The 17,455-nt window shown below is 53.0% G+C and overlaps 1 protein-coding gene across 11 annotated transcripts in view; it reads left to right on the top strand.

The window, feature by feature from the left end:
* Positions 1-17,455, top strand: part of MAMLD1 (mastermind like domain containing 1) — a 110,391-nt gene that overhangs the window by 58,206 nt on the left and 34,730 nt on the right. For 7 of the 11 annotated variants that reach the window (XM_081222396.1, XM_081222397.1, XM_081222395.1 and 4 more), the window contains one exon: positions 13,896-15,617. In XM_081222396.1, coding sequence (XP_081078522.1) covers positions 13,950-15,617 — 1,668 coding nt within the window. In that variant the 5' untranslated portion in view covers positions 13,896-13,949. The remainder of the gene's footprint in view (positions 1-13,895; positions 15,618-17,455) is intronic. The other 4 variants (XM_081222398.1, XM_081222393.1, XM_081222392.1 and 1 more) reach the window with 1 other exon arrangement.

Raw genomic sequence — 17,455 nt, 5'->3', positions numbered from 1 at the left:
ACCCAAAGTTGCGAAGATTCCCCAGCTCTGAGCAGCCGCCTATTCCGTTCATAAGGCAGCTCCAGAGAACATGGAGGCATTGAGGGCATTAGACGTACAGTCGGAGAAGGAACGGGATGCTGCGCTCACGACACACCTTCTGTGTGTCGTCATGTGATGATAATGAATGGCTGACTCTATAGTTACCATGAGTTGGCATGCCCAGTCTTCCTTCCGACCTTCCCAGCCATTGCCCCTCTTTATGGATGAGGACGCCAAGATCCAAGAAATCCAGTGACTTGTAGTAAGATGCTCATGGCGAAGGTGGGGAGCTCTATCAAGGGTCCCCATCTGGGTGGCCCCAAGTGCAGCCTGCTTTCCACCTGCAGTATAACCTAAACCAACGGCTCACCCCTTCTTCTCCTTCTTGTCACCTCAAATGCAAATGGAGCTGAGGAGTCCTGTCTGTCCCTCTGCTTTAGGCTGGTGACCTTACATATGCCCGGTAGGAGGAGGGCCGTTCACCAGCTGCCATGGCGTCTGATCAAGTTGGGGGTTTGTGCCCCTCATCCTTGGAAGCACACACTTTTCTTTGCAAAAAGCGCAGGGGACCCAGTAAGGAGACCTCAGATTTCATCCCAGGGCTCTAACTAGCACTTTGTGAGCCCTTGGGTAAGTCCCTTTGCTCCTGAGGTCAGAGGGCCTGCATATCTCAGGCCTCCTGCCACATTTCCAGGGTCCCTCCTGTGTGCCCAGCCCTGTGCTAGACCATGGGCTACAGCAGCTCCCAGTCAAGGGGTAGGTAGACTCCTCCCAGGCTTCCTGCACTGGGAACAGATATGTCCTACTCTGTAGTTCTGCCTGTCCTCCTCGGAAGCTGGGAGGAGAGGATGGCCAAGTGGCTCTCTTGTGCATGTTCCTTTGTAGACAATAACTCGTCTACTCCTATGACACAGGGACTAATATTTCCACTTCACCGGGGAGGAGACCGAGGGACTTTCCCAGTGTTGCGCGGGCAGTAGGTTGGAAATTCCGATCTCAAACCCAGGTGCCCTGACCAGCATCGTCCAGCCTGTGAGCCGAGAGCCAGGCTAATTAAAACCCCACAGGGAGTAGGGACAGCCAGCCAGGACCTGGGCTGTGTTGTGTAAACAGCTCTCTTGGAAGCCTGGAGAGGCAGCCGAGTGTCCCCTGCTTCATGCCGGCTGTGGGCAGGGTGCACTGGCCCCAGGAGAGGGGAGAAGGGTGTATGGCCCCAGCTTCCAGGAGCTGGGGGGTCCAGGAATCAGCTCACTGGGGAGGCGGCTGTCCCCGGCAGTTACTGGGATCCTGCATGAGGCTGTGCCCTCTGCCCACGTCAGATGATAGTGTACAAGGTGTGGATATGAACGCAGTGTAAACCACACAGGGTATTACCGCTGTGAGCACTTTTTTTTTTTTTTTAATGATCAGAGATTGGCATTGGCTCAGAAAGGCGATGAGAGACAAGTGTCCTTGGAGCTCAGGTAGAGACACAGGGCCTCGGAGGATATCTCAGGCTCATCAACAGCCCCGCTGCCCGAGGAGCGCTGGATTTATGGTGTAGCTCTGAGCATTCTGGGTCAAAGCCTGCAGTGCGTATGTGACTTTCTATTTGGGGATCCTCCCCACGGAGCACGCAGCTGTTCGCTCCTTTTCCTCCCGCCCCCTCCTCCTGCAGTGAGGGCCCGGCCCTGTTCCAGACACCCCGCCAGGCCGGGCCACCAGGCAGAGGCCTTGCCTTCAGCTCGGCTCTTCTGCGAAGGCTGCACGCTGCTCGGCTGGCCAGTCACCACTGGGCTCTGCATCCGGGTCCCACCTGGGTAGCCCCATCCAGCAAAGCGGTGACCTGAAAATCGCAGTCTGTTTGCAGGGGGGGCTGCCGGGAGGGGAGGTCTGTTTGGCAGCTGGCGCCCACTGGCATCTGGGCGCTCGGCACTGCCTATTTCTGAACTTCTAGGAGCCCACGTTAGCTGTGTCTACGTTCCTGCCTGGCCTCTACCCACAGCTTCCTTGACATCAGGCCCGAGGTGACAGGTGTCTGGAGCTTGAGCTGCCCGGGGGAGGGGGAGGGTGGACACTCTTGGACCCCAGATCAGGGTGTCAGGAGAGTCTGGCTGAGCTGACACTCAGGCACGACCCCCATCTAGGGTGTGTGCAAACCAGAGGGGGGCAGCCCTGGGGCGCAGACCCAGGGCTCCTCAAACTCTGGCTTGGCCTGTGCAGGCTGAGGCCCCTTGCTTTTGCTGAAAATCCCCAGCTGGAGAACTCAACGTGGCTCTGATTGCAGACAGATATTTGGGTCATAAGCTGCCCCTGGGGTACCCAGTTCTAGACCTCAGGTTGGGGAGGGGACAGGAAGCATGCACTTCTAAAGATTAGGCTACAGATGCTGATGTCTGCAGTTGACATAGAAGAATTTGTCGAAACCCTGCCTGCTGCCCCTTGGCCTTTCCTTTCTCCTCGTCTACCACCTCCCCTGTCTCACCAGGTCTCCAGCCCCGAAGTACCAAAGTTAGAAAGATGGGCAGGAGCCCAGGCCGGACTCGACCCCTGAGGGCCCAGACCCAAGGCCCAGGTGTGGCTGCTGCCACCCCTCCCTCCCTGCCCCCCTCACCCCTCTCCCCCCCACCCCGTCCTTCCTCAGAAACCCCCTTTGTGTGCCTCCTTCTGGTGCTGCAGGGAGCGGCCCCTCTTCTGACTCCATCCAGAGCTGTTTCTCCAGGCTGGTCGCCCCCCTCCAAGGCTGTCAGCTGGCACACAGGCACTCTCGTGACCCAGAGTAAATGCTCGGTGGACAGTGGTTGCCTTTCCTCTTGGCCAGAAGGTCCCTTAGAAATCGTTCAGGTCACCTCCGTTGTTGACCACAAGAGGCCCAGACACACGAAGGAGAAGGCGTGTCCTTCATGGGGCCAGTTAGTGAATTCATGACAATTTCTGAAAAGTGATTGCCTCTGGGCCTTGTGCTGGGAATGGAAGAGAACAGGATCATTTGTAGGAAACCTTCTGCTCCAGGGCTTAATTCACATCTGCAGATGCCAGCTGAGCCCTGTCACGACACTAGGTGCTCTGGGGGTACAGAGATGAGGAGGAAACAGCCCCAGTCTTCTGAGAGCTGCGTTGTGGAGGCCTGGGGTGGAAGGGGTGGGACTCGAGGCCGAGTTATCCTAGAGACCCTTGAAGGCCCGAGGGAGGAGGGTGTGCTTTCATATGCTGGACAAGGTGCAAATTGTTGACGAGGATACAAAGGCTGGAAGAGCAAGCAGACGGCCAGGCATTCTGGAGGAGGCGGTGTTCTCTTTCATGGAACCCGTGGAGCACCCAACAGATGGGCAGTAATAATAACCATTGTTAGTGCAGGTTAAACGTGGCCTTTGAGGCTGCTACATGCCTCACCCATTCAGGAATGCTCACCTAACTTGTACGATGGTAGAAATCTTGAAGCTTTTCAGCTCCGAAAATGTTGGCTGCCACTGTCTTGTGAACAGTAGGCCTACATGGCCCCCTGCAGTGTGAGGAGGGCAATTTGGAAGTAACCTCTGTGCCTTGGGGAAGATGCTGAGCCTGTGCTGTAGGTCAGGGCTTGGCAAACTCCCACCCGCGGGCTAAATCCAGCCTGCAGCCTCTTCTTGTAAATAAAGTTTTATTAGCACAAGCCACACCTAGTCATTAACATATCGTCTGGAGTTGCAACAGGGACCACTTGGTCTGCAAAGCCTAAGATAGTTACTCTTTGGGCCTTTACAGAAAGTTTACGAGGCCCTGATCTAGGTCACTGGGTTTCTTATCATATTTTCTGAGGCCGTAGTTTCCTCCCATAAGTGGGTGCTCAGCTCTGTGCCACTTAAGGGACACTCACTATCCTGGCACCTCTCCAGGCATTCTGCTTCCTCTCCTGTGCCACAGCTGGCCTGACCCCCCTCTGGACCTATCCCTTTCTCTCTCTCATCAGCATCCAGGCAGACCTTTTACAAACAGATGGAGCCGACCACTCCCGGTATAACCCCCGGCCCAGTGGTCTCCCACCACAGACACCTGACAGTCCACCCGCTTCCCAGGGCTGCAGGTCCCTCTGTGAGCCGTGGCCGTCCCCCTGGCTTGCTGTGCACCAAGCACAGTGGCCACCTGCCCGTCCTTGGAGCGCGCCGAGAGCTTTCCCCAGGGCCTCCCCCTTCCGCCATGCTGCCTGGAGCGCTCTGCCCCCGGTCCTTCTCCTGGCCACTCTGTCACATCACTGCTCCTTCACTCTGTTCCTATTCTTGCTGTCTTCATTCCGTCTGTTCCACTAGAACTCCAGCTCCGTCTCATTCTCGTTCCCCACCCCTCCCCCGGCATGTGCTCATTCTGAGGGGATCTCTGTTCTGGGCCCCCTACACAGCCCTGCTTTGTACAGTTAGAAGCCTCCATCTGAACAGGTGCTCAGTGCCACTCGCTAGCTGCCTCTTTTTCTAAAATAAACGTGAGGCAATAAAGTTGTCTAGTGTTAGGGCTGTCTGTGTGACGCTGTCAGAAAAGCTCAGCATTTTCTTGCCTCTTTTTCTCCTTTAAGCCTTTGGGCTTTAGAACAATGAACTTGGCTGATATAAAATACCTCCAGGAAGTCAGCCCCCAAACACCAACATCCAGCATCTGCTTGCTGAATATATGGCTTCAAAGAGCTAAGTGCTGTCCATCCTATGTTTTTAAGCCACATGACAGCCAAGGAACTTAGAAATGCCTTGCCCTTTCCTGTAGTTAAATCTGACATAAAATTACTTTATTGGCAGCATTTTAACAAACAAAAATCTCCTGTGTTTTCACCGGTAATTCAGCTTCAATTTTCCAAGTGAGAAAAAAGTAATTACGAATGATGGCAAGGAGACAGTTTTGAGGTCTCTGTTAATAACACATTCAGGGCAAGCTTCTTCCTCCGGCCCACTCAGGGCAGCTTCCTACAGTGAGGTGGAGCAAGAAGGAATCACTCTGTAGCAAGAGCCCCTTGACTGTCAGCACTCCGGCCACTACCAATACCAGCATCACTACGCCTCCACGTCCACCACCAACCACCTCCACCACCAGCATCACCACTTCCACCACCAACACCATCTCCTACACCAACATCATCTCCACCATCACCACCTCCACCACCTCCACCACCAACACCATCTCCTACAGCAACACCATCTCCACCATCACCACCTCCACCACCAACACCATCACCACCATCTCCACCACCAACACCTCCACCACCAACACCATCACCACCAACCACCTCCCCCACCAGCATCATCGAGGACCTCCACCACCAACACCATCTCCTACAGCAACACCATCTCCACCATCTCCACCACCAACACCTCCACCACCAACACCATCACCACCGACCACCTCCCCCACCAGCATCATCACCTCCACCATCAACACCATCTCCTACACCAGCAGCATCTCCACCAGCACCATCTCCACCACCTCCACCACCAACACCATCACCACCATCTCCACCACCAACACCTCCACCACCAACACCATCACCACCAACCACCTCCACCACCAGCATCACCACCTCCACCACCAGCACCACCTCCTACACCAACACCATCTCTACCACTACCACCTCCACCACCAACACCATCTCCTACACCACCACCATCTCCACCACCACCATCACCACCAACACCATCACACACACACAGACACACACACACAGGAAATTTTTCAGGTTCTATGACATGCTCCCTGGTGTAATCGCAGACACCTTCCACACACAATGAAAGAAAGAAATATTTTAAGGTTTTCATTATTTTCATTATGTAATCTACTCTTGTTGCTGTGGGATTTGGGACTATGGAACATCAGCATGTGTTTGTGGCCAAAATTAAACTACGATTCATTACAAGAAAGGCTAATATCCCCGAGTACTACACCTTTAAGACAGATAAGTTTGGATGAGAGATCTTAACTTCATAAAAGGATTTACTGAGGATTTCCTTTCAATGGCAGATTCTTGTTGCATTTTATTATGATTTGGTTGACAAAAGTTAGCCTTGCACACAGCTGTTCAGGAATCCAGCCAATGAGTAAAGGCAGATCTGCCTTGAATGGCAAATGCTGCTGAGTAACTATGTTACAGGCTATTTTAGGACCACCAAGAATGTGTTTGCATTTTCAAGAGTGGAAAGAGAGAGACTATTTGGTATGAACACCATGCCAGGCACTACGCTCACTTTCCACCTCTAAGCTCATGTGATTCTGATAACAAATTTGTGAGGTGGCCTCAACTCTCCCCATCTTGGTTGCACAGCACTGTGAATGTACCAAAGGCCACTGAATTGTACACTTGCAAAAGCTTAATTTCATGCTCTGCGAATTTTGCCTCCATTTCAAAAAAAGAGGACCTAAGTCATTTCACAGTGTATACATATGTTAAATCATCACGTTGCACACTTTTCAGAAAATCACATTGTACAACTTCAATACGTATAATTTTTAGCTGTCGATCATACCTCAGTCAGGCTGGAAAAAAGAGAGGACCTAGACCATGGGGAGGGTCTCTGCACTGACCTGAAGCTCCTTAGCCCATGTCCCCTCCCAGCCTCTGCTTCTGTGGCATCAGAGCTCAAACAGCCTGACTCAAAGATCTACTAACTAGGGTGTGTACATTTGCAGGCCATTAGTATATTTTAGAGCCAGAAGTTGGCACCTAGCCACTAAAATGTGCTTATTCAGTAAGCATGTGACCTCCAGAATACACCGGCCTAACCGAGTGTCTCTGGATTCTTCCCCCACCTACACAGCTGTTGGGTTTCTCATGCAGGGAACTTCCTGCCATGGTCTAAAGCCTGTGGCCATTTTATTTAGCCCGTTGTTGGGACACAGGCAGAAGCAAAGTCCCCTTCTGCTTAAGCTTCAGGACTGGCCTCTGAACCTTACAAAGCCTGGGACGTAATTTTGTTCTCTGAACCTTATATCCCCTTTCATAAAGCTGGTGCCTTGCATTGTATAAGCTTCAATCCCCACGAAGCAGAGGGCATGGAGAGCTATTTGGGGAAGATCATAATTTGACCCCAGCTGGTCTGGGGCAAGTTGTGCTTTCTTTAACATGGTCTGGAATTGGAGGTGATGTACACCTCCTGCACATGGCATGGACACTTGTGAACCACGAGGCTCTCCTTGGCCTATCTGCACCCCAGGGAGAGAGGCCCTCTTAGGTGGGGGAGAAGAGCATTCATCTTTTCTCTGCAGGAGCAGTCCAGAAAGAAAGTCATAGCATCAGCTTACCAAAGCTGGGACCCATTCACTTTGTGGGTGGGGAAACTGAGGCTCAGAGTGGGGTAGGGACCTATGAGAGGTCACACCACAAGGTATCAATACTTAGAAGCAGAGCCCTGGGAGAAGTGAGAAAGTTGGGCTTGAATGAACTCCGAGGGCCCTTCTGCCCTCTTCATATATAGAAACCCAGGTCTGCTCAGTGGCCCTGGTGGTCTCCAACCTCAGCTCTGCCTTCACTTTTCCTCTTCCCTGCATGTTTCCGGGTGCATTAGCCTAATTCAGGTGAAACACAGATGACGCTTGTTAACCTGAATCCTGCACAGACAGACCCATCTGGGCTGAGACAATGCCCTTGCCTTTGACCTTCAGCTTCTAGTCTGGCTCCACAGGCAGTACCTGCTTGACCTCTAGGCCAACCTCATCAAATCCAGGTGCTTGAAACCAACTCCATCTTTCTCTTCTCCCCCCAAGTGGTCATGTTTATCCCACTAATGATGCTACATGGGAAGGTCTTTGGAGGAAACCGGGGCAGGGTTTCTTCCAGTGGAAAGAGGCCAGCCTGGCAGTCAGAGAAACTGGCCCACGGGCACATCTCTTCCTGGCTCTCAGCCTCATGAGCCCTCATGTGAATGGGAGGGACCGGCCTGTCACTAAGGGCCTGGCAGTTCTGACAGCCTAGGAGTGCAAGGCTCGCACTCAAGAAACGCCTGGTCAATGACGCAATACTTGGAGGCGTCTCAGGGGATGGTAGCGCTGAATTATGAGCCCATTAAATCCACACGCATCTATCTGTTTGGGGCCATTCTTAGAGTTGCCAGTTCTTCCAGCTGCTATGTCTACACTACGGAAAGGGAGAACACAGTTCTCAAAAAACCCGAGGTCTGATCATTTCTATATTTGTTGGGGCCGCTCTGGTTGAAGCTTGTTGAAGCCACAGCCCTCATGTTGGGAAGCCTGAAGGTGCAGACAGTGTGGTGGAGCCCAGAGCGGTGGGCGATGGCGAGCAGCAGAAGGTGGAATTTTACAGGCAGCACTGCTGGCCGTCAGGTCGGTGCCATCAGTGCCAGGCTGCTCGTCTCCCTCCACTCTCACCCCATGTCCCGATTCTAGAGCGTGTGTCCTTATTTGCCAGAGAGCAAGCCGAGGCCCACACTGGAGGGCCCTGGGGCAGCCTGGGGACCCAGGGCCTGGAGAGTGACATCAGTGACAGTGACTGCTTCTGATGTGCACTCCTCAAAGATGCTGTGAGGCACCCAGGGCAGGCCGAGGACTCATTTTACAGAAGAAAAATTGAGGCTCAGAGAGGGGGAGTGACTTGCCCACAGTCACACAGCAAATGGAGGAGCTAGGACTTCCATCAGGTCTTTTGGTGCCTACTCCAATGCTCCTCCCTCCAGCCCAGCCCGCCTCTGCCTGCAGAGTGTGCAGCCTCTGTCACTTCGGGGCAAGCCCAGGGCGCCAATATATCCCCTCTTTCTAGGGTGAGATTCTTGCTCCAAACCACCTGTTAGCAGAGAGTCATTCCTGAGACAAACCGACTCCTCTTGAAGCTAGTCAGGATTTCCTGCAGTTCCCATCCACCCTGGGATTCTCCAGAGCCTCAGGTCTTGCAATTCTGGACATGCTGAAAGTCCTGTTTGCTCTACAGAAAGATCAGTTTGTGGGGACATCGTTCTGAAAAACAACCATGCAAATGATACACCAGCTCAAGTACAGGCAGTTATGGGTGCTCATCTGATCCCATGTCTCCACGCAGGCAGATTCCCTCTCTCTCCCTCCTTCCATCCTTGTCTCTCTTCCTGCAAACCCAGTCCTGCTGCCTCACGTCTTATCTATTCTCCTTTCTTCTGAGCAAGTCTACTGGGGAACACTCCTGTCTCAGAGGGCTTGAGATCCAAGCTAGCTGGCCAGCGTGAGGTTCTTGGAAACTCCCAGGGAGTATGTGTAGCAGTACTGAGGAAAGGTGTTGATGGAGCAGGGGTGGACTCGCGTGAGAGACACTGAGAGAAGCAGAAGCAGGAGCAGATTGGCCGGGGCTGCACCACAGGAGGCGCTGCTGACAGAGGAAGGGAGACTAAATACGCCACAGGCGATTTCCAGCTTTTTGACAATTGTGCCCGGGGCTCCCTGGAGGGAAAAACAAGGAGCCCTGAGCCAGTCTCTCCTGCACACCTTGGGCTTCCTGCATTCTTACCCAGGAGGGACTGTGCATATTTTTGCTGGCCTTTTGTAGATGTCTGTGTTAAACCTCCAGCTAGAGTGTTCAAAATCAAGTGTTTATAGCAACCTGCCAGACTTCTTTGGAAAGAGTTTTATATATATTATATATATTATATATACTGTATATATATTATATGTATAATATATTATATTATATATAATATATATTTATATATTATATATATTATATATATATATTATATATTATATATATATATAATATATATATATATAATATATAATATATATATATATATATATATATATGTTCTTCTCCTTATGCCCATTTTCTGAGCCTGGACTGTACTCTTATACTCTAGACCCTTTCCCAAGAAATCTTTGCCCTTTTTGCCATTCTGGACTAAAAAAATGTAGAAAGGGAAGAATTGCCATATGTCATTGTTCAGACAGAACCAGAAATAATGTTGACTTCAGAGCTGAACTTGGCCTCTATCAGAAGGGTTGCCTTTGTTTTCTCATTATTTAGGGGGTGGGGAAGGCATCACATGCTTTGAAATGCATTTTAATGAATGTTTATAAGGTCGTGGGGATCACATTGGTGGCTTTGTCTGCCCGATTATGAAATGGGACTCCGCCGGCACTGGTGGATGGAGATAAAGTCATTCCTCTCTAAAAGACACCAGGACACCGTCCCTCACTCCCCTTCCCCGCCCTACCACTGCCCGGACCTGTGAGGGCTGGGCCTCCTGGGGTCTAGTGTTGGTGTTGGCCCCTAACTAACCGTGGGACCACAAGCAAATCACTACCCATTCTGTTTTCTGTAAAAAGTGAAGGTTGACATGTATTGTCTAGCAATCCTGCTAGTGGCTACTGATTCACTTATGGTAAAAAAATTTTTTTAAAACGTTCTCCCAGTGAGTGGGCAGGGTCACGTGTAGTACAAGGCCTGAAGGAAGTAGGGGCTGGCTGGGAGCTGGGACCCATAGCTTGCTGTACAGAGTCCACAGAGACTGGAAAATGGCACATAGGTAAAGCTGTTTAGAAGGGTCTGGAAGTTTGGTGGGGACCTGCCACCCCCAACGTGACGCTGAGAGGGGAAGTCATTCTGGGGTAGCAAGCTCTCTGCTGCACTTGATCTAGAAGGGTGGCCACGGGGTTCAGTCAAGCCCAACAGCCCAGACAGGCTGACCTGGGTGGTGGCAGCAGCCTGGGTCTAGGGGCGAAATTAACTCGTAGTAGATGTCAACACAGCCGCCTCCCCTCAGCTTGTTTAGGCTTGGCTGGGGATCTGGCCATCCGGCCAAGGTGCTTTAGGCAATCTGTTGAAAGCTCTCCCCGTAAAATCCGAAATGCAGAGCTGCAGCCTCTAGCAAAGTGGAGTCTCGTTTAGTCCATTGAGAAAGGAAAGCTGGGAAGAGGCTCCTGCCTGTCCCACCGCTGAGACTGCGGCGTCAACCAGCGCCCCCCATTGCACCCCCAGGGACAGCAAGGCCAGCCTGCCCGCCGACTAGGGAGCCTCCCAAAGCATTCAGGGAAGCTAGCACCAGCGGCGTCCGGCTGCAGGTTTGGCACAACAGGGGCATCCTGGGGTCCCGCTGTGGGGTTGAGGGCCTGAAAAGTGGGGGGCAACACACTCTCACTTCAGAGAGCTGGAGACCCCTTTCCTTCGCCAGTGGTTCCCAGTGTTAACTTTAGCATCTGGTGGTCATGTCCCACCTTCCCCACCTCCTGCCACCTTAGTCCCAACAGGATAATGGCAGACCAACAATTAAATGAAAGCCCTAGTATCTGCCAGGGAGTCCAGGCCGTTCCAACTCACAGCTCTTGCCCTCCCTCCTTGCCCTCCCATCCCCCAAGCCCATCCTTCCCCCGCCTGGTCCTATGCAGACTTCACTGGCATTAAACTCGCCTTGAGTCCAAGACATCATGAACAGTGCATTGGGCACAGCCATCGCCCGCTCGGACTCCCAGCAGGGGATCCTATGTAAAGCCCACACTGAGTCGTTCCTTACTGATCCAGTTTAGACATTTCTGTTTTCAATATATTGGATTTGTTTTAAGTCTTTGGGAAAATGTAGAAGAGACCGAATTTCAGCCTGAAATGCAGTGACTTCTCTGTGGCCCATAGTTGATTGACTGAACGGCCAGGAAAACACGGGGCGGAGCTCGCTGGGTGCTGAGTCATTTGTGTTCATTGGTCCATGGATTCATTCAGCTTCTGTTTACTGAGCACCAGCCGTGGGCCGAATACTTAGTGAGCACTCCTGGGTGGGAGAGTGGAGCGGATGACTGCAGAGGCCTCTTCCTGTGCCTACTCTGCCTCACCCCCCAGCCCCTTCCTGCCTGCCCCGTGGTACTCAGGCCTCAGATGAATCTGGTGGCAGACCTGCCCCTCAACGTGCCCTTGGCCGGGTGGTGGACATCTCAAAAGGAACGGCAGAGAAGTAGGCAAGTCCCCTCGCTAAGAGAGGGGGAGCCCTTTCTGCGGGGATGGGGCGGTCAGTGTCCAGCCATCGGTGGGGGAGGATGGAGGCTGCGGGTCGGGGAACAGCTGAGTGATGGTGGCAGGCCCCTGTATCTGCCCCCGGGCCCTGGGGCCCTCTAGCTGAGCCGCTCGGGGCAAGCCTTGCCCATCCCAGGGTCTCAGGGTCCCTCCCTGTCTTTAAAGGCCAGGGTTGGACTCCCAGAGCACTTCCAGATCTGCCCTCCATAATGCCAGCTACTAGTTAATGGGGGTCCACTAGGTGCCATGGAATCTGTTCCATTTCACATAATAGTCCGAGCAGCATCATGAGATGAGAACTAAAATGACGCTCATTTTACAAATGAAGATACAACTCAAGAGATTCTGTGTGGAGGCCAATACGTAGTGGTTGCGTGTGCCTTGGGACCAGGGCCCTTGGCCATCCTACCTCCACCCATGCTCTCAACCTGGCAGTCCGCTGAGAGCCAGCCAGGGAGCTGTAACAAACCTTGGGGTCCTGGGCCCCGCCCCGGAGGAGACTGAAGCAGTTCAGCTGTGGTAGGAGAGCCTGGGAATCTGGAGGTTTCTAAGCACATCTGATGGGTGCCAGGGCTCCAGATGTGCAGCCCTAGGGGATCTCTTTTGACGTTCACTCTGCTTTAAGAGTCATGACCACTGTCGTGCTAGTAGGTGGCCCTCACGCCCGCCTTGACCCTCCAGTGAGCCAAACGTAAGGGGACGTCAGAGGATCAGCACTGGGTGTCCCCGTAAGACTTCAAAGCCGGAAAGAGGCTTCTTCATGCAAAAGTGCTTCAGGGGAAATGTATCTGGTAGAGCGTTGGCCTTTAGGTGATTTCCAAGCCCATCTCTTCCCACACATAATCCTCTGATCCACTCCCTTCCCCTTCACTGCAGGTCATGGTCATTTACGAGACAGCCACGGATGACTGTATGAAGCCTTGAAAGAGTAGGAAATACGGCATTAGTAACTTCTTTGATTTGTTCCCAAAGGCTAGGCTTTTATAAATGGCGGGCAGTTCCCCCAAGTGCAGATCACAGATCGGGGCCTTTTCCTGTTGTTTCCTATCTCCCCAACCTGAGGATGCATCTGCACAGAGGCATTTCTTAATTAGATAGCTTTATACTTTTTTGGTGGAGGATTGTAAGTCATTCCATTAAAAACAAGCAATAGAAAAATACAGAGAATAGAAAGTGAGTTTCCAGTCACCCCCAAAAGATGACTACTCCAAAGAGTTGCATATACTTTCTTCCAAGGCGTTTTCGTGCACTCATAGCAATGTGTATGTATGTGCATGTGCACGTGTGTGTCTGTGTGTGTACAGATAAATGGAACCATGCTATAGTGACTGTTATGCAGTTGTGTTACACTCCAAACAGTGTCTCTCAGACAGCTGCCCAAAAGAACACGCCAGATCTACTTCACTCCTCCAAAGCCTCTGCTTCATCCCATTTTCTCACTAGAGCCTGATGCATTTAACCAAGACATGGAAGCAACCTAAAAGTTCAGTGTCTACGTCACGCTTTTCCTTTTTAAAAATCAGGTTACCAGTAGACAGGTGGGAATTGCAAGTTTCTTAGCGATTCTCCTTTGCCCTCCAATGTCTGCCCGCAGCCCAGGGCACTCCGTGCCTCCTGCACAGTTTCGCTGAAAGCTCCTTTAAGTGGGCAGAGAATATCCTTCGCGTGACTTTCTGTAGTGTTTGGTGTAGAGACAGCATAATGCTTTATTTGAACTGTAGCACGACAGTCTAAATGAAAGACAGCAACAAAAAAACAAGCATCATGGTTCTAAAAATAGGCTGTATTGTATAGTTTTGACAACTCTTTCTAAGTCTTGAAACTGAGAGATCTGTTTTATCTTGCAAGTTTCCTGTTCAATAGCTTTAATGTGCCAAGCCTTTATAAACATTCCTCTGCCTCCCCCCTTCCCTCTCCCTCCCTCCCTCTCTCCCCCCTCCCTCCCCACCCCTCTTTTCTCTTCCAGCCACAGGGAACCATTAAGAGGAGACAGGAAGAAGAAACTTTCCAGCTTTCAGGCATGGCCGAAGGAGGTTACCCTCATAAAATTAAGAGACCATGCCTTGAAGATGTCACCCTTTCGATGGGCCCCGGCGCCCATCCCAGCACAGCCTGTGCAGAGCTGCAGGTTCCTGCGTTACCCATGAACCCTAGCCCTACAGCGATGGGAGCAGCTGGCCATTCATTACTACTCGAAAATAACCCCATGAACGGCAGCGTAATGGGCTCACCGTTTGGGGTGCCACCAACTGCGGAAATGGGACTGAAAGGCCCCCCTCTTTCTTACTATGACAAGACCAACACTGTGCCTGCTGTGGACCAGGAACTTCAAGATCTGCTGGAGGAGCTAACAAAAATTCAAGAACCTTCTCCGAGTGAGCTCGACCTGGAAAAAATCCTGGGGAGCAAGCCAGAAGAACCGCTGGTCTTAGATCACCCCCCGGCAACCCTAGGCGTGACTCCCAAGCCTGCGGTTCAGATGCCACACTTGGAGAGCCTTGGTTCCAGCAAGGACTTCGCTTCCAGTTGCAGCCAGGCCCCTGGGGTGTCGCTTCAAATCCCGCCCTCCTCCGCGGGGATCAGCTACGTCATTCCCTCCACCAGTAAGCAGATGGTCTCCCCCAGTTCTTCAACAGCGCAGGCCAAGAGCCAGGTCCAGGCGCCGCTCCCCGCGGCTGCCTTGCCACCGCTCCCAGTGCCTCAGTGGCATCACGCCCACCAGCTGAAGGCGCTGGCGGCCAGCAAGCAGGGCTCTAGCACGAAGCAGCAGGGCCCCGCTCCCAGTTGGTCTGGCCTGCCTCTTCCCGGCCTCTCCCCGCCTTACCGCCCACTGCCCTCACCACAGCCGCTGCAGCCGTTCAGCCCTCAGGGCCTCATGGTGTCCTGCATGTCATCGAGCAGCCTGCCGGCGAGCGCTCTGCAGGGCTCTCCCAATGCCTTACTGTCCAGCGCGGCGCCCAGCAGCGGCGCTGCCCTGGGGCCGGCCATGACCTATGCCCCCGAGAAACTCCCCAGCCCCGCGCTCCAGCAGCAGCCGCAGTTCAGCCCGCAGCCCTCCATCCTTGCCAACCTGGTGTCCTCCACCATCAAACAGCCTCAAGGGCACCTGATATCCACTCTGCCCACCAGCAACCCGGGGCCCTCCACTCCCTACCGCCCAGAGAAGCTGTCCAGCCCCGGCCTGCCACAGCAGTCCTTCACCCCACAGTGCCCCCTGATCCGGAGCCTCACTCCCACCAGCAATCCGCTCGGCCCGCAGCAGCCGCAGCTGCAGCTGCCGCCGCCTCCGCCTCTGCCAGCCAGTGCCATCCTCAAGCCCATGGCCACCAGCTCACCCAGAACCCTGAGCCTGATCATGCAGCAGGGGCTGGCCGCCCCCAGCCCGGGAGCCCCGGAGCCTTTTACTTTCGGCCACACCAAGCCCTTGTCACATTTTGTCTCTGAGCCGGGCCCCCCGAAGATGCCCTCGGTGCCCGCTGCGTCTCGGCAACCTGCCCTGCTCCACTACCTGCAGCAGCCGACGCTGACGCCGGCCTCTTCTGCCACGGCCTCGTCCACGGCCACAACCAGCTTGCAGCTGCAGCAGCAGCCGGACGCTGCTTCGTTCCTTCTGCAGCACGTGACGCAGCAGCCGCAGCGTGTTCAGCGGTCGGTGGCCTCGGATTCCATGCCTTCTCTGCCCAGACAGGTAAGCCGATCTCATCTCTGGTTGAGTCCCTTGGTTTTGGAAATAAGAACCATGTTTCATGGTATTGAGAGCCGCCTTTGGAGGCAGATCCAGGCTGTAGTCCTCTTTGAGAGTGGACTTCACTCTGGAAAAGTCTGTTGAAGCCAATTTATTCTGCGCAGTCAAAGCGCAGTATCCATGAGGTCAAGGTTATGGTTTCAGTTCCTGTGCAGGTTGCTTAGCTTCCCTGGAAGAAAAGTTCACCCACAAGGTGCCGCCGGGGGAAGGAACCAGGGCAGATGAGTCAGAATCACACAGAACTGGGCCGTGAGGCACGTTCCCTCACCCAGGACCAGTGAAGCCTTCATAGGATACAAGGAAATTGCACTGAAGCATTTAAATTTTCTCCCTGCTGGCATAAGGCTGCACACCGAGCCTTCTAGAAGTGTCACAGCAGACGTCTGGTGGGCAGCGGCAGCGTGCCATTCACCCCTGCACCAGGTGCTGAGGCAGGTCCTAAATGAAAATGTCAGAGACGTGTCAGGTAGTTACTCTTACCATCCCCATTTTACAGACGAAGTAACTGAGGCTCAGAGTGTTGAAATGACTCGCCCAGAGTCACACAGTTAGTGAGAGGCCCAGCAGCAACTTGAAGGCAGGCGGGCTTGCTCCAGAGCCCGTGCTCTTCTCAAAATCCCCATGATGTCTCTCTCATCTCCTACACTCTTGTCAATCACTCAGTTCAGCTACTTCTCCCTGGGCAGTGTCTATCATAGTTCCCACTTTTCATTTGTTCTGACCCCTGCCTGTATTAGTTACCTATGGCCGCGTAACAGATTAGCCCGTAACTACTGCTTAAAACAAGATACATACATAACTTCACAGTTTCTGGAGGCTGGGAATCCTGGCACAGCTTAGCAGGGCCTTCTCGGCCCAGGTCTCTCACAAGGTTGCAGTCATCTTAAGGCTCAACTGGGAAGGACTGGCTTCCAGACTCACTGCTGTGGTTGTTGGCAGGAAGCAGTTCCTTGTGGGTTGTTGGACTGAGGTCTCAGTCCCTCATGAGCTGTTGGCCAGAGGCCTCCCTTGGTTCCTTGCCACGTGGATCTCTTCATAGAGCCTCTCACAACATGACAGCCAGCTTCATCAGAGCAAGCAAGAGAGAATGTGCCAGCAAGAGAGGCAGGGGGAGTGCCAGCAAGTCAGAAGTCACAGTCTGTATAACCTAGTTTGGGGAGTGACATTGCATCACGTGTGCGGTATTCTGTTCATTAGACGCGAGCATGAAGATGTGAATACCAGCAGGGGATTACAGGCTGGGGAGGGTACCAGGAGGCAGGGATCCCTGGGAACCACGTCAGATGTCTCCCTGCCCCGAATACCGTCTTTCGTGCTTCCTCTTTTCCATTGCTGTCAGGCCTGCCCAAGTTCAGGCCCTCTTGATTCTTCATCCGAACTCATACAGTTGACTCTTAAACTGGTTGCTCCAATAAACCATCCGTTTCTCTGAGAATTACCTTGCTATAACACAGACCTGATCATGTTCACACTTGCTCGGAAGATTCTGGAGGCCCAAAAGCTCCATCTACCTCCTTAGACTCAGTGTCCATCGGGCCCCAAAGTGCTTGCCACTCCCGGCCCACTCTGTGTTCTTGGCCTTGACTCCCACTGTTGCCTGTGTCTGACCTTCCCTGCCCACCTTTGCTCTCCTGTCCCACTCTTACAGGTCCTAAGGCTCAGTCACTATCCCCCCCCCGCCCCCCAGGAAGCTTTTCCCCAACTGTCCTCTGGACTTCCGTCTCCGACTCTGCCTCCTTCTTCTGTAGAGAAGCCAAGGAGTAGGTGGCCGTAAAGTGCTT

Source organism: Mesoplodon bidens (assembly GCF_964165515.1).
Source record: "Mesoplodon bidens genome assembly, chromosome: X".
NCBI lineage: Eukaryota > Metazoa > Chordata > Mammalia > Artiodactyla > Ziphiidae > Mesoplodon > Mesoplodon bidens.
Note: the sequence above shows the minus strand (reverse complement) of the source record. Positions and strands in the feature narration are given on the sequence as shown.